The sequence below is a fragment of the Leuresthes tenuis genome, unplaced genomic scaffold (assembly GCF_036924035.1).
Source record: "Leuresthes tenuis unplaced genomic scaffold, fLeuTen1.0.hap1 SCAF_12, whole genome shotgun sequence".
In the NCBI taxonomy this organism is placed as follows: domain Eukaryota; kingdom Metazoa; phylum Chordata; class Actinopteri; order Atheriniformes; family Atherinopsidae; genus Leuresthes; species Leuresthes tenuis.
Window position 1 is genome coordinate 7,840,494 of NW_027325366.1, and position 23,905 is coordinate 7,864,398.

At 37.1% G+C, this 23,905-nt stretch overlaps 1 protein-coding gene across 2 annotated transcripts in view; it reads left to right on the forward strand.

Annotated features, from left to right (window-relative positions):
- The first annotated feature begins 13,755 nt into the window (after positions 1 to 13,755).
- hibch (3-hydroxyisobutyryl-CoA hydrolase) overlaps positions 13,756 to 23,905 on the forward strand; it is a 28,230-nt gene continuing 18,080 nt past the window's right edge. The window contains exons 1-6 of one of the 2 annotated variants that reach the window (XM_072396518.1): positions 13,756 to 13,869; positions 14,386 to 14,428; positions 15,731 to 15,862; positions 16,119 to 16,203; positions 16,320 to 16,400; positions 16,563 to 16,615. In XM_072396518.1, the coding sequence (XP_072252619.1) occupies positions 13,838 to 13,869; positions 14,386 to 14,428; positions 15,731 to 15,862; positions 16,119 to 16,203; positions 16,320 to 16,400; positions 16,563 to 16,615 (426 nt within the window). In that variant the 5' untranslated portion in view covers positions 13,756 to 13,837. The remainder of the gene's footprint in view (positions 13,870 to 14,385; positions 14,429 to 15,730; positions 15,863 to 16,118; positions 16,204 to 16,319; positions 16,401 to 16,562; positions 16,616 to 23,905) is intronic. The other variant, XM_072396519.1, reaches the window with a different exon arrangement.

Consider the following 23,905-nt stretch of genomic DNA (forward strand, 5'->3'; position numbering starts at 1 on the left):
CATAATTTCCTTCGAAGGAGATGATGAGGTACCTGTGCTCAGTTCAGCAACTTAGAGTGTAAAGTCTTACATAGAACAGAACAAATTTAATAAATATGTTATTTCAGCTGCCAGATATCTGCATTTGCCTTGTGGTATTTTCCAGTTCTTTCCACAGACTAAGTTTGTGTCTGATATGCCTCTTCTGTGAGATAATTTATTTTTTTCTAATTGCTCGGTAATACAAGTAGTCAACGTATGCTTTTAGCTGTAGTTAACCAGAATGAAAAAAGTGTGAATTCAGTTTTCCTGCTCTCAGATATGGTTCATACCAGGAACAACCTCCACAGCAAAGGTCAGAAAAAAACTGAAATGGAGTTTCACACACAGTGCTACCAGTAACACACAAGCTTAGAAATGTATTGGTATTTGAAAACCAGTAAATTTAATTTTTTTTAATATTATTTCATTCTTTTTTATAGTCTAAACCTTTAAAACCATTACACAGCTTTGCATATTGTGTGCTTAGCTAGGACAGACTGCTTTGTCCTCCAGTAGAGGACTAAGTTATCATTCCTATGTTCCCATTTATAAAGCAAATCTACAGACCTATAGCATTCCAAAAATGTACTGTAATTCAATTCAATTCAATTCAGTTGAGTTTTATTTTATAGCGCCAAATTACAACAATTGTCATCTCAAGGCACTTGAATAATATAGTCCAGTTCAAGCCAATTGGAATTCAATTAATTGTAATCATAATCCAATGAAATCCAATGAATCAATTTCAAAATAATCCAATTCATTCATATAGAGCCAATTCAAAAACAGTACCCTAGCTAAGGAAACCAACAGATTGCACCAAAACTTGTCTTCAGTCCAATCTCCTTTCCTGAGCGTGCCTGTGGCGACTGTGGAAAGGAACGACTCCCTTTTAATAGGAAGAAACCTGTAAACTGTAAGCTATTGTCTTTTTCCAATGGAATTTTTTCTTTTATCTATCATTAAATCCTGTTGAGGGTTGGGAAAAACGGCATTTAAAAATGCTACTCCCTCTGCTTGGAATCCGCTGCAAAATCACCTGAAGAAAAGGTCTTGCTAAACTAATTCAAATTCATTTTTAAACATATTGGAGGAATATATGTCTAGCAGTAAACGTTCTGATTGACCATTCTGGCTGCTTTTGGCCAGTCATGACTGTAGTGATTACAAATTCAGAAGCATTAGTGTCTCTAGTGCTCTTGAACCACAAGAGGGCACCTGGCTCATTACATAAAAGTCAGAAGTTGCTAAACATATTAGGACAAGTTGACAAGTTACTTTTTAACTCTCAGTTCATTTGAGATGAACTATTTTATCTAAATGAAAATGTTGTGGAATTATCAGCTAGTCAATCAGCTAGTCAATATAGGTGAATGTGTAGCATTTTTTATTTTTTAAATAGAATAAAAGAAAAGAAAATGCTTTGCAGTCTTCTCTGCTCTGTCAGATGATGCAAAACAGAGGAAGGCTGCAAACCATCACTGCATCATAAATGTATAGATAATTTACATCACTCAATTGTTGTGTTAAATTTCTGTTCACTAAGGTCCTTAATTATTTAATAATCTATTCAATGGTTTCAGAACTATTAACCATTAATGTGAGATTTGGCTGCCTGTGTCAATTAAATTCATTAAGTTTTATTTATATTGCGTCAAATCACAACAAATTCCATCTAAAGACACTTCAAAGATACTGTCCAGTTAAAGCCAGTTATGATCCAATCAATTATAATAAATCATAATCTAATCAAATCCAATTAAATACACATTAGCAAAATTAATTTAATGCCCATTCAAAAAAAGTTGTTAAGCTAAGGAAACCAAAGGATAACGCAAAACTTCTCTCTGAATCAATAACCTGTCATGACCATGCACAAGGCGACAAAGTAGAGAAAAAATTAACTTTTAACAGGAAGAAACCCTCAGCAGAGTCATACTCATTCAGGGCGGCCATCTGCTTCAACCAGTATGGGGTTGAGAGTACAGGAAATAGGGTCAACGAGTACCATAACATCAGCCCAGGGATACCTGCTGAGAAAGAGAAACACGTTAATGACAACAATAATGTCATGTATTTTCAAAGAAAAGCGAGTAGAGTGAGGAGAGGTGCATCATGGGAGGTCCCCCAGCAATCTAGGACTAGAGCAGCATAACAGTGGAATGTTTCAGGGTTGCCGGAGCTATCCCCAACTATAAGCTTCATCAAGAAGGAAAGTTTGAAGCCTAATCTTAAAGGTTGAGAGGGTGTCTGCCTCCCAAACCCATACTAGCAGCTGGCTCCACAAGAGAGGGGCCTGATAACTGAAGGCTCTGCCTCTCATTCTGCTTTTAGAAACTATCGGAACCTCAAATAAACCTGCTGTCTGAGAACAAACATTGAGGTCTTTAAGATATGGTGGAGCTTGGTCATTAAGAGCTTTATATGTGAGTAATATAAGTCTAAATTCTATTCTGGATTTAACAGAGAGCCAATGAAAAGAAGCCAAAATGATTGGTTCTCATCATAACTGGCTTCAGCATTTTGGATTAGCTAGAGGCTTGTCAGATGAATTTTGGAACAACCAAAATGACAAAGAATTACAATAGTCCAATCTTGAAGTAACAAATACATGCAATAGGTATTATGTGTCACTCTGAGACAGGATGTGATTTTGGTAATATTACAAAGGTGAAAGAAGGCGGTTCTAGAAACCTGTTTTGTATATGAGTCAAAGGGCAGATCCTGGGCATTCACAACTGAAAATTTAGAACCATTCACATATTCATGTCTGAACTAATTTGTGTAATCTGGCCTCATTGACAAATATAGCAGAGTATCATCTACATAGCAATGGATATTTATGCCTCAATATCGAATGATATCATCTAACAAAAGCATGTATAATGTGAAAATAATTTGTCCAAGCACAGAACCCTGCAGAACTCCATGACTGACTCTAGTGCGTGAGGAAGATTCCTTTGCATTGTGCTGTTATATAACGATGCTTTTTGCAACAGATATATTGGACTGTACCATTATGAATATATCAACTTGATATCATTTAAATTGATTACTTAAGCTTAATAGCCTCATTGCTCCATTTTCAACAAATCTAAAGATTTCAGTTCTTCCTAAATAAGCCTTACCCTGAAAGAAATGTCACCCTGCATGGTGACATTTCTTTCATATCTCCACATATTGGCTTACTTAGCATTTTAATCTGAATGTTTTCTTTTAATATGTCTCTGTTTTGTGCTTCAGTGTAGTTGTATCGAGGGAGTGGAATGCAGTAACCCCTTTAATTCAAGCTCCTCTTTAGAAGGATGCTGTTTTACTGGTTACTGGTCGGTATTTACACACACAAATCCATATGCAAGGTTGAATTCTCAGACATAGCTGGGCCATCAATATCAGCATCGGTAGGAATCCTACTGGCCTGTTCAGTGTGGCAGCATGTGACATGTACACACCACACACTCACCGTGGCCTACAGTATGTACACACAGAACGCTGTATACCATGATGATTAACCACCACCATGTATCTGTTTAACAGCCAGCATGTCACATGTCAGCATTTCTAAAATATTTAAGAAGTTACTCTCTTTATATTCATGCATTTATTTTGAGGTTTTATAAGTGACTATGAAATAATAATACTCAGTCGTCTCAACTTGGAACCCCACCAATATGTCTTAAATGTTGGAAAAATTATACCTGTGGTTAAAGGTCATCGTTTTGTAATGATATGCGCTTTTCACCAGCTTACTCCCACAAGTTGCGTCATGAACCACTCCCCTGAACTTTGTGTTCCCGTTCACGTTTCCACCAATTCAAAAACAGTTTCCTAGCTAAGGAATCCAACTGATTGCACCGAAACTTCTCTTCCAATCCCCCATCCTGAGCATGCATGACGTGACTGTGGAGAGAAACAACTCCCTTTTAACAGGTCGCAACCTCAGGCAGAACCAGACTCAGGAAGGGTGGCCATCTGCTTCGACCAGCTCTAAAAAAAAAGAAAAATCGCTTATCCAAAAGAAAGAGCTCTGGCTGAAAAGAAGATGAGCCTTGTTTTTATGATCAGGCAAATATATATATACAAATAAATTAGATAATAAAGAAGCACAAAATTAAAACAAGATGCAGACTGTTTACCTTATTTTCATGTGCTATAAACTTCTTAAAAATATATATACATGGGTTGTAAAGTCAAAAGGAATATTAAATCTTTTTTAAGCACAGATGTTTGAAGTTCTTTTGAGCTATAAGTCGTACCTACAGTAGACATCAGTTAGAGCCCTCTCAGTTTTAAATAGTTTTTGACAATGTGACCCATGTACACATCAGCGGTGTTTCCAGTGTTGAATCCATCAGATAAAATTACACATTTAATTCTGTGAAATACTTGTCAATGTTACGTTCCTTATTACCCCGCAAGAACTCGTTATAACCAAAACACTGGACTCCTTGGGGGTGAAGAATTTTCTAACAAGAGTGGGAGGCAGAGCTTTCAGTTTTCAGGCCCCTTTTCTGTGGAACCAAAAGCACAAAGTGCTGACACTATCTTTGAAAGAGCTTATATCTAATCGTTTGATCTGGTTTTAACGTTACCTGTCTTGATATTCCTTTTATTCACCTTTATTAGTTTTTCTTTTTTTATTTGCATGTAGCTTTATCATTTCTTTAACTTCTTTAATCTTTACATTGTCTTTTAATATTTCTATATGTTGTTTTTGACATACTTCCTTATTTTTTTCAATTTTACATTCTTGTTTTATCTAAATACTTATTTTGTAAAGCAATTGGGTTTAACTTGTGTTTAAAAAGTGCATTATGAATAGAAATTAGTTAAGATGAATTAACATTCCCACGCAACTCATCTGGCAGAGCTACTCTGAGAAATCCTTCATTAAACTGTGTCTTCTGTGTGTAATCAAAATTCATGTTCATACTGTCTTATATCCCTTGTTCTTGTGTTAAACCTTCCATCTGATAAGTATGAATTTAATTTAACCTGCATTGATTTGACTGTATTAATTCCGTCGATGAATTAGTGTATGCCTAGCTTGTCTCATGTGTTTTTTTATGCTTTTTTTTTAAATGTCTAATGCAGAACACACTGTGATTTCTCTATTTTAAAAAAAACTTTATTAATTTAGACATGATGCAGATAAGTCAGCAACTGTATGCTAGTTCTTCATGATAATGCCACCCCTTCAGACTCTCACAAAGTAGATAAGTATAAGAATAGGTAGTTTTAATCCAATTTACAGTAAGCCCTTAATAAAAACGCACATTTATCAGGAACACCTTGCACAACCTACTACTGTCAGTTGCATTCAATAGATCTTTGTAATAAAGTGGAGTTACTTACCACAGAAAGCCTTTTTGACAACCCACATTGTCACTGACACACCTAAATTTTTCAGGTGGGTTCATGGTATGGTCGTGAGGAATGATTACATGTTTTCTTGATTGAGAGGTGTTTTTTTGAAAGTACGGAAATGTTTATTTAAAATATTTATGTTCAGGAGTATTCAAATATCAAGGGAAAATCTCCAGTACATGCAAAGAATAAGTGTGTTCCTCAATGTAGCTGTGTTGCAGAAACATATCGGTCATGAGGGGAATAAGATTTTGAGGTTGAAAACTGATATCAGATAACAACTGACTAAACCTCTCGTCTATTGTTTGTCTGATGCATGACAGGGTGCTGATAAGAAACCTGAATTTAGCTAACGTTAGAGACAACTTGACAGAGAGACAAATTGTAATTTTCAGACTCATGCATTTCTGGAACGTGTTACTTCTCTTTAGATCTTAAAAGCTGTGTTTGTTTAAATCAGTTGTCATCTTACAGTATAAATCTGGGACCAATGGAATTTTTTCTTTTTCCTGGTGGAACTGCATGATGAATCAGTATCAAGCCAAAAAACAGCACTGTATGGACATTATAAATAATGACTATTATAGATAAGTACGCTTATATATTAGTGTACAATTAAAGTGTAATTTAGGAAAGTACTTTAGAAAAGTACACTTTTCTGTACTTAGACTGAGCATGTTCTGACCAGTTATCCACATGAGTACAAGCAGGTATCTTGGTCAACCTGTCTTTACTAATAAATGACTGGAACAGGATCAGGCTTGTTCTGGGGGCCAGTGCTGCCCCCCCAGTCTCATTGACTCACTGTCCTGACTGGTGCAGCCCTGCAAGCATCTCACAAGGGCTGCTGTCTCCCGCTTGCTGTTTAAACTTCACGATATGAGCAAAGCTGAGCTAGCCTTGCACAGTCGAAGCAGGCTTTGCAGAACTGCAGAAATGGTGAGTAAAGAGTGCAATGTCATGAGAGAGTGTTTTGTGGCAAAAAAAAATACAACTGTGTTGAAATGATTTGAACTTTGTCATGGAAATTATGTTGCAAGCCCATTCCAACCAAATATGTAAAAATACAGGTTTAGTTGCTAGAAAACAATACGGTCTTTGACTATGAGGAACTTAAGTCAACAAACAGTTTTGTCAAATATGTGGGCAGAGGATTAGAACATTGCCTACAGACCTACAGACCTAATCTCTGATTTTTATGACTGATTTGGCTCGTGGATTCAACAAATCATATTATTTTTCAAACAATATGACAAAACAAGTTTAATAGATACAGTTTTATTAGGCATTTACGAAGTATAGTAATAATTATGATTACTTGCACTTACATACTTTTCCTTCACTAAAAAAATACTTCTGTAGGGAGGTCAGGCATTGATGATGTGAGAGGGACTGGCCCAAGATGAGGTGTGGCTTCACATAAAAACAGCATCAGGTCACAGCCAGTTCTGTGGAGCAGCTTGCCTACACTGGTACAGTAAGTTTACATCTGCAGAGTCCTTTTGAGGATCCTTTTTCCTTTTTATTTTTTTTATGTATAAAAATTTAATGCACCTTTTACCTCATTTCAAGGTTTGAAGTTTTGAGATGAATCGACACGGTCATGGTAAGTCACAGCCTCTGTTTTCTTTTTTCCAGATATATCAACCAGATACTACTTATTATTTACCTATACTAAATTTACTGTTCTCAAGGATGCCATGGACCTGGCCCTGGGTATGGACCTAGCCCTGGTTACGGACAGGGACATGGGCAGTGTGGTGACCATGGACATGGACATGGGCAGTGTGGTGGCCAGGGACATGGACAGTGTGGTGGCCAGGGACATGGGCATGGGCAGTGTGGTGGCCAGGGACATGGGCATGGGCAGTGTGGTGGCCAGGGACATGGGCATGGGCATGGTCATGGTCATGGTCATGGTCATGGTCATGGTCATGGACATGGACATGGACATGGACATGGACATGGGCATGGACATGGACATGGACATGGGCATGGACAATGTGGTGGACGAAAGCGCAGGCACAGGCGCGGTCACAAGCATCGCAAATGCCACAAAAAGGGGAAGGACTGTCACGGGGTAAGATTCAGTAGAGTTAATTTTTAGTTGGAAGTGAAACACATTGCATAAGATGTTTTCAGAATATGTCACTGGTGTCTTTTGAAGGTCAGTGGATATTGAGATGACTAAATGCTACTCTTTTGCAGCACTCTTAATTACAGAAATCTAAGAATAATGAGAGAAAATTAAAATGAATTTTATTTGATGTGTCCACAGGATGTAAATAACTATTCTTTTTTTGTTTTCTTCCCACCCACAGTCCTCCAGCAGCTCCTGCAGCAGCAGCAGTGACTCTGACTAGATGAAGATTTGCGGAAATCTTGCAACTTTTTTCAACCTACCCTACACAATAATCTGTTGAAATGCTAAATTTGGCATCGCTCATAGTAATCACCTTTAACTCAAGTGCATTGCATTTTTTGAAATGGAAACAAGCATTTGTTTTAAGAATGTGTAGTAAACACATTGAACACACTGGTTGTGTGAACTTATGATGTTATACATTTTAAAGAGAAAATAAAGATCGATTGCAGCCTTGTTCATTCTTCATTTTTGGTTTTCCGAATAAGCCACTGTCTTGAGACCGTTTTTTTTTTCCCCTTCATTAACTTTTGTTAAGAATTACAATGGGATTATGATAGGTTACAACTTTCCCTGTTGGAATTTTATGCATTAATCCATATACTTTGTTAAATCCAATGGGTCATTCCAGCATGCTACTTGATTGGAGAGCAGGTTCGATTTGGTGTGCTCTGCTTTTTCCTGTCATCACTCCTGTCATCACTCTAATATTGCTCAGTTGCACCATAGTATGACACATACACTGTGGGTTTGTTTCTGCTGTTAAAGACACATGTTAAGACAGGTGATATCAATGACTGTATTTTTTTAGGATTCATATCAGAAACTAAATCTAGCTAAAAGATTATTTGAGTTTAATGGCATTATTCTCATTGCTTATCTGGTGCATTGTGGTGACACCTGGCAAAAAAAGTTTGAACTTTAGCCCTGAATCTGAGTATTGGTTTCCGGGCTGAAGGTGGTACCTGATATTAATGCAGAACCAGCTGATCTCTGAGTCAGTGGATCTCCTCCCTAGCACACAGTAAGCTCACTAAGACTATAGCTATGTGATGATGACCTGCAGCTTCTTCATACTATCATCATACAGAGTCTGTAACAATAACAAGTTTGTATGATACAGTGACAATCTGTAGTATTCATTTGCCAATATTCAGCAAACCATTTTATCTTTTGTACCATTTGTGGCTTTCTTCCACACAAATGTCACAGATTATTTCAGGTTTTAGCAGTTTATATTTTCATTGCCACTATAAGTAATTAGTGACAATGAGTTCAATAAGTTCTTTAAATTTCAGGATTTGGACCTCAATTCTAAAAATGTACCATCATGACAAAAGTACATCAATTTAAAATACAAAAACAAAAAAAAACCTGTGGTTTTATTAAATCCGTCGAAAAGTGCCAAAATGGACATCAAGTATGTCAGTCCTGAGAGGAAATGATTAGTCTGTCTGTTTAGTCTCCCAGGCTATCACCCTCAGCCCTCTACAGTATGATCTACCTTTGTACCATTCTGTGACCACACCTTATGAAGCCCATGATCATGCTTTAGGGCCTGGTTTTTGGTGTGGATCTGGCCACTGATATGGTCAACTGTAACAGTCACAGTCCTGGACATGGACATAGTCATGGCTCCATGGGCACTATCATAGTCATGGGCAGGGGTATGGGCGTAGGTGTTGGGATGAAAGCTATGGAAACAGACATGGTCATGAGTACAAGCACAGGCTACATGGTCATTGTCAGAAGAAAGGAAATAGGTGTAATGGGATCCAATTCTTTCTCAATTAAATTAGACTTAAAAACACAATCTTCCTTGACCTCTTGTATGTCTATGCTAATGTAAAGACATTGCTTGTAGTGATGAGTCATTGGAGATTTTGACTCAGCTCTGCTGGAACATTTTATAGCATCATAAAAAAGAAAATCAATGAAAAACTCCTAAAAATTAGACATGCACCAGCTCGGCACAAAACCACAAGCAACTGCAAGTTTGTTGCAGCTAGTTGGTAGCTATCAAAAACTGATCTAAAATAGAAAATATTACACAGAAATTGAACTCAAAATGAATTATTGTTTCACCTCTCTTAAGTATCCAGTAGTAAATTTGTCCCTTCCACGTACCATGATTGCATATCAGTGTTATTTATCCACACTGGCAGTATGCGCCTGTTTCCCAGATCAGGGCTACAAGTAACAAAAGCATTGCAAATCAGGAATTAACTAGATAAACCAGAACTGGCCCAAAACTGTGTAACAAATAATGTTCAGTTGAAGGTTGTATGGCTGAGTGAGGCCATACCAGTAAACAGTTAAATTATTAACTGACAACATAGTAATGTAATGTTTACAGTAAAATGAATTATATAATTCATTAGTGAACTTACATAATAATTTTATACAAACTTATTAATTGATATATCATCTGCACATGAAATTGTGGTGTTTGTCTTTGCTAAAGTCCTTAACAGCTTCTGCAGTGGCGACTCTGAGTTGACAGTGATTTGTGGATGTGAAGAGAAATAAACAAGCTGAATCTTCATCCCCATATCTTGCATAGAAACAGTTATAAGTGATTCCTGCCACTTACATTTCAAAGCCTGTGTTTTTGATCTTGTTTCAGTCAAATGCAAAACTGGCATTTTAAGAAATCTGTCTTTTAGCTAGAAATTATGCAATTGTAACTTGCATAAAGTACCAAACCAAAAAAAATGATAATAATTACCTAAAAATAACTAATAATAAATTCTAAAGTCAAAGGCGATATAGATGTACTGTTCTCTAGACCAGCAACACATCCTTAGTCTCTGACTCTATTCTGACCCAAGTGTTGCTTCGTCCTTTAAATTTACTTCAACAGGAGTCTGTGTGTTGGTGTCCTCTATACTTTAGTAGTTCTAAAAAGCAATGAACATGTTGTTAATTGTGTCTGTATTAGATTATGGTCTTCATTATTCTTAAATTAAACTATTCAACATTGTGTTTATTAAAAGAAGCAACTAATCGCTAAAACATTGCCTCCTTCTACTTTTTTTCATTTGACATCTTATGTGTCCTATTAATCTGTTGTCTTATATAAAAGTTTTTTTCCTTTTAGATTATCTTTATGTACCTAAGTAAGGTAAATTAAGACCTTTGTTCAGCAGTGTTTTTCAGGTACACACCCAAAAGTTCCCTCTACAGTACAGTCATTTGACTACAGTTTTTTTTTTTGTGTGAGTGATTGTGAATAGGAACCTCTCTTATTCTATGTCATTGAAGGTGTAACTGCTGTACGTGCAATGGGTCATCTCTGTTGGTCAATGATCAAAACATTTTAGTGTTAATAGGTCAATGGTTTTAATATAGGCTGTATGAAAAAGGAAAGTTATTTATATGAAACAGCAAGTAGGTCAAACAATATTGCAGAAGTTGGAAGGAGGGTGTGTATCTCTATAACACTGCTTACAGTTCATATTGATGTTAATGATTACATATACTCTCATGTAGGTCAAAATATACAAACTGCTTGTAAGGTAGCTGAGGCACTGCCCCTGATGGTGTGATGACTGCTCAAGTCTGAGGTGCAGCAACACATAAAAAGGAGCTGTAAGATACATCTACATCACAAGATCTGTTTTCGAGCACTCAGTAAGTTCACCTCTGAAGCTATGCTGAACATTTGGAACGCTCAGGGGTTTTTATACAAGTGTGATGAAATGTGCTGACTTATTTTAAGTGTAATTTTTCTCTTTCAGAAGCAACTGAATTTTCAAAATGTACGGGCACAATCAAGGTAAATAACTTCTATTAAATAACACACACATAATGTATTTTATATTCTTCAAAATCGCTTTTCTGGTATGCAATAGCGGAATCCCCTTTTCTCTTTGTGCTTAGGGAACCAGTATCCAGGCGGCTACCCAGGCAATCCTCAGCAGATGCCAGGGGGCTACCCCAACAATCCCCAGCAGATACCAGGGGGCTATCCCAACAATCCTCAGCAGATGCCAGGGGGTTATCCCCAATACCCTCCATCAAACTACCCCCCTGCACCTGGACACCCTGGTGTTGGACCTGGACCGGGCTATGGTCATGGCCAAGGGCAGTGCCATGGTCAGGGCCATGGTCAATGTCACGGACAGGGTCATGGACAATGCCATGGACATGGACATGGACATGGACATGGACATGGACATGGACATGGGCACAAGGACAAGGACAAGCACAAGCACAAGCACAAGCATGGTCACAAGCATGGCCATTGTCACAAGAAAGGGAAAGACAGCCATGGGGTAAGAGCTTTTTCAAATAAAACCCTGAATAATAACATAATTTTTACATTTGATATTTACAAATCAGTCTCAAACAGGGGTTTATGTCACATGTACAGGTTAAATATAGGGATTCCTTGACTTAATTTGTGTGTTTCTTTCATCTTTGTCATAGTCTTCCAGCAGCTCATGCAGCAGCGACTCTGACTAAATAAGAATTCTTGGATTTGAAAGAAAGACGACAATAAGGATCTGGAACCCTTCATCCTCCTGCTACATCTGATTGTCATTTTGGTGCACAGAGGTTTCTTCACAGTGAAAATATCCACTTTTATCTGAAAATTCTGCTTGTAAAAAAAACATGGATGAGCTTTTATATGTTAGCTTTTATCGTGTTAAAAAGATAGGCATTATCTCCTTTTAACAACAATTGAGAACATTGTAAAGGTTATTCAAGATCATTATGACCCTCTCGAATGGAATGATGCTTGTACTGAGGTTCAGATAACATTGCATTTGTGAGAAAAAATTATAAATGTCTCCTACGCACAACGAGTGTCCGCCTTTGTTTTTTCATTTTGCGTTCCCACCCAGTGTCTTAATATGCTGCTGCTGATGTTATCTGTTTGTCCAGGTGAGGCTGACTAAGCCTATTTGCTCAGCCACACCTTGGTTGTTGTACTAGATCACACCCTGCAAGCATAGTCAAGCTTATCTCATTCTGATACACTGTGCAATCAATCACACATGAATGGTAAAATGCAACCTTTTCCTACAGGGTCATTTTGAGTGCCAACATTTCTTGTTCTTTGTATGAGGACATTTTAATTAAACTTGTACACCATTTGTAGTTAGTGATTAATATTCATTATGATCTGATAGAAGGGGATCAAATAGTCAATGAAAAGAAGTGAAAGTCTGGAGGTATTTGGAGAGAAAAAAGTTTACATAATTAGGTATGTTGTGTCCACATATTTTAATGCATTTGTGGTTTTTATGGATTTTATGTTTATGCATTTGGCAGACACTTTTATCCAAAGCCCAAAGCAACTTACAGGTACGCAGATAGGGTGAGGGGGTCTTGCCTAAGGATCCCTACTGGAGGTAGTACTTTTAGGTAAATTATTATTTACTCATCTCACCCCCCCCCCCCCCCCCCTATTGTTAAGCTGAATTACCTGCTGGGGGGAACACAAGCAACTTTGGCATTGCTCTGAAGACCTTTGTTTTACATCTGCAATTTCCATCCGGGAAAAGTAACAGCTTCGTTAATTCTTCTTCTCTGCCTTCACTTTTGTATTGTCTCTTCATAATTTTACTTCTTTGGCAAGGCTTTTGTCTATTCTCGCATTGTAAAATGAGTAGTATCCTCCTATTTCTCATATGCGTTTCCTAAAACAAACCTACCTTATTTTTCATGGTTACTCTGTGAACAATACTCTTTCTCTGCGTGCCTTTTATGGCAGTAATGCACTTTTTCTCAACCGTGGAAGGACCCTCTGAGCAGATAGATATAGATACAGATATATAAATGGTTCATTTTAAGGTAAGAAAACAAACAAACAATTTTATTTAGTGCTGTAAATAAATACTATTTATTGTTAATTAGATAATTAGATAATAATATGATAATTTCCCTCCTTCGATCTTTGTTACTGTTACCATAACTTTGTTACTGTTACCATAACTTCAACAAGTAACATGTAAACTAGACTGTCATGGTGATTCATGGTGTCCTCTGCATTGCATTCCTAAAGTCAAGCGAACAAAAAATATGACATACGTTAAATATACTATGAAATATGTCTCTCTCTCTCTCTCTCTCTCTCTCTCTCTCTCTGTAGTTCAGTAGGCGGCAGTGTGGCTCAAACACACCAAAGAACGACTCTTGCTCGATGGAAAGAACAACACCCGCCCCCGTTTTCGTCATCAATAACCACCAATCAGCGCTAGCTCGTTAACTACTTCAGGAAGTACATGTACAAACCTGAGAAGAGAGAAAAATAACCATTGCTAAAAGTGCAGCTACTGGTCTCACCTAATTAGTAAAATGTCTTTAACAGTTTTGACAACTGCTTCCAGGTATAGTTGACGGCGTTTTACGTTAACCAATAAGGATTGTTTTCCTCCTTGGTGTGTTGACATAATAGAGTAAAGTTGAACTGGTAGTTTATGTCCGACATGTTGACAGCAGGTCGACCTTTATACCCAAGATATTATTTAGCTTGTAATTCTAAAATTAAATAGTGCTTAAACGATCTTACTTACAACCACAGCTAACTTACGTAAAGTGTCCCTATAATAGCTAAAATACACAGTGACGGGACAATGAGCTTAACTCAACTAAACGGAATACATGTTTTTATGTGCAATATATCAAATAAACGTTGTGCTCGCGCTGTGACAGTTATGCATGTCTTCTGTGGAAAGTTGATTTTTTTTTTTTTTTTTTTAGAAAGCTAACTAATTTATTGTTGGATTTTGCAAAATGGGAGAAAATAATTGCTCATTTAACTGAGTCTGAAAGTGTTTCAGATACCATATGGCCAGCCTGTGTAGTTATTTGTATTTACCTCACCTCTATGCTTGTTTCCTCAGACTGAAGTGTATATACAGACTGCAGCGAATCCAAGGGCACATGGTGAGAAACTGCACCAAAGTGTACCTCTGTAGCTGCCAATACACATTCAGTGGATAGTGAATAATTTCAAAGTTGACATTTTTATAAGCATTTTCACATTAATTTCAGACATCTTCTGAACAGTGAAGTTGAGTATAGTTGCCCAATGTGCACACTTCAAGGGATCATTTCTCATGTTTCATGTTGTAATAATTGATTTTCAGCATTACCTAACACTTATTCATGAATACAGTTTATTTTGTTCTTATGTTATACTCTGTTTAGTTAGAGCTCAGTTGAAAGTAGTAATTATTTAGAGTTGTTCTTTTTTTTTGTTAATTTTTTTCCCTGGTGGAACAGTTAGTTGAATTAGCTTTTCCTCATCACTTCAACTTCTTGGAGATAAAAGCTGCTGTTGCCACCTGGTAGTTTAACTCGAAGAGTGATCTAGATGTGTTTGAGAGGAAACAACATTCGGTTGTGCTGTTTGTGTTGTAGAGACATGGTCTCACTCACTGGAGGACAAAATGAGCCTTCAGCTTTGTAGCCTAAGGAGCCTCATGCATACAAATACACAAAAGACAGCTTAAAATACAGGTAATGCAGCTACTGAGACTTGGCTGGAGTAAAGTTGGAGTAAATTAAGTACATCAAGATAATAATGAGTTGCTTAGTGTTAACCAGAAGAAGTAAGCCCCTCCATGCAAATCGAAGAGATTGGTGTCTTATGTTTGTTACATGTGAATCTGTGACAGTTTGAACCTATGATTAGGAAATTGTCAGTGGCGCACTGAAATTTTCACTTAACCATATGTCTTCTAGTCCATCCATTCATTTTCTATATCCACTTTATCTAACTCAAGGTCGCAGGGTGGCTGGAGTCTATTCCACATGCAATTGGGTGAGAGGTGGGGTACACGCTGGATGAGTCACCAGTCAATCACAGGGCCACACAGAGAGAAAAAACTATGCACACTCACAGTCACCCCTCCGGTCATTTTAGAATCACAGATTTTTTTGGTTATCAAACCAGCAACTTTCTTACATATGAAATAAAACCATTATGTGATCATGTTGAAATAATTAAAAACTCGTTTTTCATAGCTGGGATTAGTTTAATAGATTCCAATGCCTTTTAAAATGTGTTCTTAAGCTCATTTTGCACCTGATTTACTCTAAGTGCTCTTGTCTAATTTCTTTAGAAATTACATGTCACCCTGTCTTAACAGGAAGGATGAGGGATTTTCATAGGTTCCATTACCTGATAAATCTGTTGAATTGAGTGTGTTCCAGTGAGTGGTTAAGATTTCTGTTTTGCCACAGATGTCGACTCATGTGGAGCCAGAGATTCTCCTGAAGAGGGTTGGTCGGGCCGGTGTGATCACAATGAACAGACCCAAAGTCCTCAACGCCCTCAATCTGACAATGATCCGGCAAATCTACCCTCAACTTAAGGTATTGTATATTTAAAGCTTAGCTAATGCAATCATTGGCTGAGACAGACTTAATGGTTGCATGCAGTTCCACATGTTCAAGTTTCTGAAGTAATTCACAGATTAGTTTTGACTTTCTGTTAGTTTTTCAAGACTATGTACACTGGTGTTGTGACTATTTAAACTGAATAAGCCGATTGGAAACGTAAAATATTAGCAAACGTTCTGTTTCTGATGATTTTCTGTGAAATGTTGTCACTTATTTATTGTGTTTCTAGAAATGGGAAAAGGACAACGAGACTGATATTGTGATTATTAAAGGAATAGGTGGAAAAGCCTTTTGTGCTGGTGGAGACATCAGAGGTAAGCAGTCATCTTATGGTTCAGTTATTGAGGTCTGGGATGATTTTCGATTAATCTGCATTATTATAGCAGAAAGTTTGTTACAACACTGTTTTGGTTTCTGTTTTTCTTCTCAGCGGTCACAGAAGCAGGAAAGGCTGGTGAATCTCTAGCGCAAGACTTTTTTCGTGAGGAATACATTCTGAACAATGTCATAGGTATGCTTTTCGACTTTATAGATGATTAGATTAGTCAGTTTTCTACTTTATTGATATTTATTTTGCTTTTAAACTTACAAACAGGAAGGTAGCTACCTAACCAGTTTGCATTTTTGAAAGCTTTTTTTTCTTATTTGTATACATCTTATTTTATTTTTCAAGGAACATGCAGGAAGCCGTATATTGCCATTATTGACGGCATAACAATGGGAGGGGTGAGTGTGATATTTTTATCCATCGTGAATAATGATGATTTTTTTTATTTTATGTCTTATAATTAGTATATGATGCAGCATAAAAAGCTCTTATATTTATGAGATGTAATAAGAAATCATGTCAGTAGATGACAGCAGAGAGCTATATGCCTCTGTGACCTGTTGCCAGCGGCAAGGTGGCCTCTGATTGGATGAAATATAAAATAACAAAGCATTGTTGCTGCTGGTGGTTTTTCCCTCCTGGTGCTTAATGTTTTTCAAATTTGAATTGCTACCTTTGCCCCACAATAAGAATTCTAAAAAAATAAATTCAGCCAGAGCCGCAACAGTATTATCAGTTCTGGTTGTAATAACAAAGCAATAGAACTTAATGTTTAACCAACTCAGTCCTATAAAAATCAGTAATAGTGAGGTCAGTCCAAACAAGTCCTCCCTCAGATGTAGGAGGGTGGTTTGGTGGCATTAGTAAAATAAAGGACTTTCCGGTACTATTATGTTTGAACATAATTTTAGACAGAGTTCAACTTTATAATTAGACTTATTTTGTGTGCAGTTACTGTTTACTATTGTTTTCAACATCAATATGTCTAAGTTAAGTTTAGAATCAGCACATTTACAGATTAAATAACAAATTAAAAAAAAAGAAAGCATAAGCTTTGAGTTGAAATGGACCTTTTAACAGCTTTTCAAAATTTGACTGTCTTTATTGTATAAGTACCTCTTTTCATGTCGTGAACCAATAGAGCTGGTGCAGATTCATCTCACTATGTTTTCTATTGTAACCTTTACTGTTAATTTACTCCTGAGGTCTCCACAGTATTATCATGCTCAATACTCAACATGTCTATGCATCTGTGTGCATGTTTCTAATTCCCTGTAGGGACTCACAGGTAGAGATTTTTTTTCATTTTTAGGCTTTGCTTCTGGGATTAAGGATTTTAGGATTAATTAGCTTAATGTTAATGTTAGCGTGAGGGTGAGGTTGTTAAGGTTGGGGCTAAGACATGCATCATGTCAGTAAGTAGTTCCCACTTGGATAGCAAAACAAGGTTGCGCCTGTGTGTGTGCACGCATTTGTCATTCTGGCAAGAAGATGTACAGTCTGACCCCACAAGTGCCTTTGCTCATCAGTAACCCTCACTCAGTGTTGGTCAGGTAGGAGCTCTGCGCTCTGAGGTGACATTATGTACTACAAAATCATCATGATTTTAGGTGGGAGTGCAGTTGTATGTTTTATGCTCTTGTTTGACTGCAGCTTTTAAATGCCATGCATACGTGTTGTTTCTTTGCTTGTGCTGTCCAGTGTTTGACATTTTTGTACTGTAATGCATAATGGAGTTCTGTGTTGTAATAATAATGGGCTAGCAATTTATGCTAGTTACTATGGTAACTCATGTTGCACACTTAACTTTTTCTGGAAGAAATAATCTTCAGTATTTCTGTTGGAAATCAGTAGAAAACGGTGACTTCGTATCTTTTTTGAATATAGTTTCTGAGCTAGGGGAATATGTCATAAATGCACACCAGATTACCTATGTGTGTGCAATACCATTAAACAATGTAGCGTAACAACTGCAGCGTAAACTGTAACCATTGAGCTGGTGATGCAGAAAAAGCCCTGGAAATAATGTTTTCATATCTTTCGGTCCTAATTTGATGCCAAGTATGTTTTGTGCTGGTGCCAACACTGCTAAATATGAACAAATTGATTCTGATATTGCAAGGTACCGCATAGTCTTTTTTTATTTTTACAAAAGGGATTTCCATGTTTCCTTCATTTAATATGCAATGAATGTCTTTGTTGCGTTATTTGGTTTTGTATATATTTTTTTTAAATATACACTGATAGACTTCTGGATCGCCAATAGGTTACATTGTGGCAGAAGCTATTATTAATTAGTCAGAAAAATAAAAAAAAGTATGTCTAAAAAGGCTGTAGAGGATGCCATGGACAGATTTGTGCTTGGATCTGTCTGGTGAAATTATTTTAAATTGATACTGGTCCTCCCCTAGCATAAAAAAATGTAAAGCTAAAATCTTTTATTATAATATATTTATTATTATTATTATTATTTGCACTACTTTCTGCCCTAAGATATTTTGTGTTTGCTTCTTGTGAACTATGAACGTCTGACTGTGGAAATAAAATTATTTGCAGTCCACCTCTTCTGTCATGTGAGTACAGAGGACACGAATGTTGACACAAACCATCCTAAGGCTGATTGCTGTTTAATGCTCATACTGAATAGACACAGGCCAGTTCTATATATGGAAAGGACCAAGAGGCACTGGAGTCACTGCTCCTAGATCTGTTATGAGTTCAGGGCAGAACTCCCACATAGCGCAAATAGGGATAACAAATCATGAGAGAGTAAAGGCATGTCATCATCATGTCACAGACACACAAGCACAGTGTGTGAAGGGATCTGTTTTCAGAGGGATCTCATCTCAAACACGCCATTCATTGCTCAGCAAGTTTCAGATCCCGAGAATAAAAGTCTGTGAAGACTTGAGTGTTATCAATCTGTGTCTACTGTGTGTTGTACTCGAACAGACACAGTGTCTCTCTCAGTTTGTGCATGAAATTTCAAACGTGTTGTCTGATGGTCCTCTTCATGCTCAAAGCACACAGCAGTTAGGCTGTCTGGAACAGGGATAGTGAAGTAGCTGCTGCACCTTTGATGAGTATAGATTCAGAGCTAGTGCAACTGCTATCAGATCTGATAAAGTCCATTTCTTCTGATGAGAAAACAACAGTGGGTGCCAAAATGGGCCTGAAGCCATATTTTGGTCCATACTTTTCAGTTTTCAGCCTGCTTGATGGTTGTTTTGAAAGAAAATACTTGATGCAAGAGTGATGTGGAAAGTCACCCAACTGTTGTGTGTTTTCAAACGGACATAATTTTCTCTGGATGTGATTGTTTAATTGTCTCTTGGTTTCTTCATACACCCCCTGATCACCCCAGTAACCATTTTTGATGGAACTTGCCTCACTTGTTCTGTCATTATTTAACAAGGGTTTCTCGAACTCCACCACATTCTTTGGCAGTGAACACTATTCTGTGCAGGTTGTAAATTTTGCAGCCCATTATATCTGTAAGTGAGAGCCATAAACACACTTGTCTGCACTTTTGCAAATTGCCGTTGTTCATAGCAGGACCGAGAGACATGTTCATATATGGTACTTGGTGGAATGAGATAGCACTTAACAATATTCCACTACTTTTATGGCAAAACTCAAAGTAAGGTGAGATTACACAGCCCCTCATTCTGTATCCATCTTTTTTCATTTTAAAAAGTTGCTGTTATTTATATGCTATATTTATCTTTTAGTTCAACTTTCTTTACTTTCTACATGGCTTTTTGAGAATCTAACATCACATGTAGACGAGAGAATCGAGGTACTATGTTAAACGTTAGTGTGAAAGTATTGAATACTTCATTTAAACTTTTCTTTTTTCTAATGAAGTATGATTAAAGCCTATTTTCAAGGAGATTCTGGGTCCTGTGAACAGAATTTTATTGAATTAAATTTTTTTGTAATGCATCTTTAAATCAAAACAAGAAAGAAGTAATTTTGATTTCCCAGCTGCTTTCCCAGCTGACATGTTGTCATTTTAATTTCCTTCAAACAAACTCTGGTACAATTGCTCTGTTTGTGGATCATTCAAAAGTGTTAACTTTGTCATCGAAACCCTGCCACACAACAAACAAGCAGACAAAGTCTGGTGCAGTTTGACTGAAATACGAATGCAGCATGAAATAACGACATACAAATGTGCAGTACTTTGATCTGGGACAGAAAACCAAACTACAAGAGTGAACACACCCTTAGAGTCATCTAAAGCCATTTCTACAAAGACATGTTAGCAAAGCAGCAGCTCATGTGTACTACATGTGTCAAAACTAGAAGCACTCATTTATTTCTAGAAGTGCTCAAAAGAGTGTTGATTTTCAGATCATCTGAGTTGTGGAGACACTGTTCACCTTCTCTTTAGACATGCTGTATTTCTTACTCTTAGACCGTTCTGCATTTTCGCAGTGGGAACCTCCACATCTCCTTTTAACCCTCAGAGGACTGAATGTCTCAGGCTTTGCATTCTTATCTGATTTAATCCTAACTTGAAAAATAACTCCCACCAGGTTGCATAGTTTAATAATCTGATGCTGGCATGTTATCCATCACTGGTGGGAGCTGTTGTTGAGGTTTACCGTGGACTTCGAGAAGATGGGTTTAATAAAAAAAATAAAAAGCAAATAAAGTGAAGCAATGGCTGTTTGATGCATTTCATCATAGGCACCATCTTGCATTTACTTTCTATGCTATGTGTAAACTACGTGCTATCATAGTAGTAGTTTGATGTCCTTCCTACTACTGTATTTTCAGCTATGCCAGGGGTCGGCAACCTTTAACACTCAAAGAGCTATTTGGACCCGGTTTCCACGGAAAAGAAAACACTGGGAGCCGCAAATACTTTTTGACATCTAAAATGATTGAAATGATGAAATGTTTTTTTACCTTCACGTTTTGTATAAACAACTATAGCATGTTGCTTACAAAGTCCATAAAGTTCTACAGAGAAAATGTAATTTTATTTACATAATGAACACATTTTGAACTATTAAAAAATAAATTAATTAATAAAAAAAAATAAAAAAACACGCCAAGTTGAAGATCTCTTTCTCAGCACAAATTAGGCATACTGGTAAGCCACTCTCGTCAGAGGTAAATGCAAATTAATCTGCCCAGTTATCACTAAATGTTCTATTTTCTTCAGATATTTTTCTTTTCTTGCATTTCTCCATACTTGGCCTACCTGGGGTTGAAAGTCTTGATAAATGCACAGCGTTTTGGCGGGCATATACCGGCGAGTGTGGCGAATAATCTCCTAATTTAGAACTACAATAAAACAAACTAACACAAATAAAATACACTACAATTGGATACTTTTTAATTTAAGCCATTTTAATTTGAGCCATGCAGAGCCGCAGCATAAGGATGAGAGAGCCGCAGGTTGCCGACCCTTGAGCTATGCAATAAACATCAGTCTTCCTTTGCAGTTACATACAAATTTGTTGCATTTTTACATATCATTGGTTCCTGAGATTTGGAATAGGGGATCAAAGAAGGTTGCATTTGCTTTTTAAAATGTCAGGCCAGTGAGATTTCCTCTCTTTCCACAATGTCTTTTATGTTATCTTACCCTGATAACACTGATGCCTCTGCAACAGAACCTGATACCCAAATTCATTCTTAAGTCGATAAGGTTTCAGCTTGACTCATAAGAAGCAATAAATCATTATGAAGTTAATAAAGTTGTTAATCAATACCAGTAATTCAGTGATAATGCCCACTTGCTCCACTTTTCAATTCAGTTTTCAATTCAGTTTTATTTATATAGTGCAAAATCACAATAAATGTCATCTCAAGGCACTTCAATGATACAGTCCAATTCAAGCCAATTAGAGTCCAGTTCATTGTAATCTCAATCAAATCAAATTAATTAAATTCAAAATTAGTCCAATCCATACATACAGAGCCAATTCAAAAACAATCTCCTAGCTAAGGAAACCAACAAATTGCACCGAAACTTCTCTTTGATCCAATCTCCTGTCCTGAGCATGCATGAGGCGACTGTGGAGAGAAACGACTCCCTTTTAACAGGAAGAAACCTCTGGCTGAAACAGACAACAGACAAGGAAAAGTGGCCTTCAGCCTCAACCAGCTGGGGTTTGAGTGGACAGAAAAGAGAGGGGGGGGAACGCCATTCACAGGATACTTGTTGAAATAGGTTAACACAAGTTAATGACAACAATAATGCCAAATGTACATAATGTCATATGAGAAATTAAACGGGGTGGTTGAAGAGTACAAAGTGAGGAAAGGTGTGACATAAGAGGCCCCCCAACAGTCAAGGCCTTCAGCAGCTTAACTATCGGATGTTTCAGGGTCACCTGAGCCATCCCTAACTATAAATTTATCAAAAAGGAAAGGGGTCTGATAACTGAAGGCTCTGTCTCCCATTCTACTTTTAGAAACTCTGGGAACAACAAGTAAACCTGCAGTTTGGGAGCGAAGTGCTCTGTTAGGAAAATATTTTACAATGAGATCTTTAAGATATGATGGAGCTCGGTCATTAAGAGCTTCATATGTGAGGAGAAGAATCTTAAATTATATTCTGAATTTAACCGGGAGCCAATGAAGAGAAGCTAAAACTGGAGAAATATGATCTCTCCTGTTGGTTCTCATCAGAACTGGCTGCAGCATTTTGGATCAGCTGGAGGCTTTTCAGAGAATATGTGGGACAGCCCAAAAGGGATAAAAGAAGACAGTCCAAGAAAACTGTTAAATTTGCGTCAAATGATAAATTCTGGTCAAAAATAACTCTACTACTAATTTCTCCCTGAAGCGCTCAGGTCCAAAGATAATGACTTCAGTTTTGTCTGAATTTAGAAGCAAAAAGTTCTGAGTCATCCAGGTCTTTGTCTTCAAGACATGCTTGTTGTCTGACCAACCTATTGGTTTCATCTGGTTTCACAGATAAGTACAGCATAGCAATGGAAATTTATGCCATGCTGTCTAATAATGTTACCTAACGGAAGCATATATAAAATGAAAAGAATCGGTTCACTTTTACATGACTGCATTAAGATGAAACTTCAGCTGCTGATGGTCAGCTAAAATATGTTTTGTCAGCTGGTGTTAATTTGTTCTATCGGGTTAATGAGATAGGCCTAATGGGAAATAGAGTGAATTGGACTTCTTGTTACAAAAAGAAGTTTATTATTGTAAATTTATAAACTTTGCTAAACAGGTAAAATTAAAGTATTGGGTGCATTTGAAATGACAGTATTTTGAAATATATAAGGATTACCTGCAAGTCTTTCTGTTTCGGACCTAAAAGCATTTCATATTACACCTCACCACTGACTAGAAATGTCTGACAAACTTACTGGCAGAACGACTTATGGGAAAAAGACACTAACATGCATGGACTGTGAACTGTACAAAGTTGAGGCATACCAAGACGGAAAAAAAGTTCTTGGCATATGTAATGTTTACTTATAAAAGCAGGTACACTTGACTTGACAGTGCCAACTTGAAGCAAACCAGATATCTTTTTTCTTTTCTTTTCTTCTTTTCTCTTTCTTTCTGCTATTAAGTACAGTGAGGAGTCCAGTCTTAACATAACCCCAAAGGGTTAATGACTGCATAGTAAGATAAAAGGTAGAAATAGAGCAGATTTACAATCTGTTTTTTTTTTCTGTTTTGAACAGAGGACAGGTTTT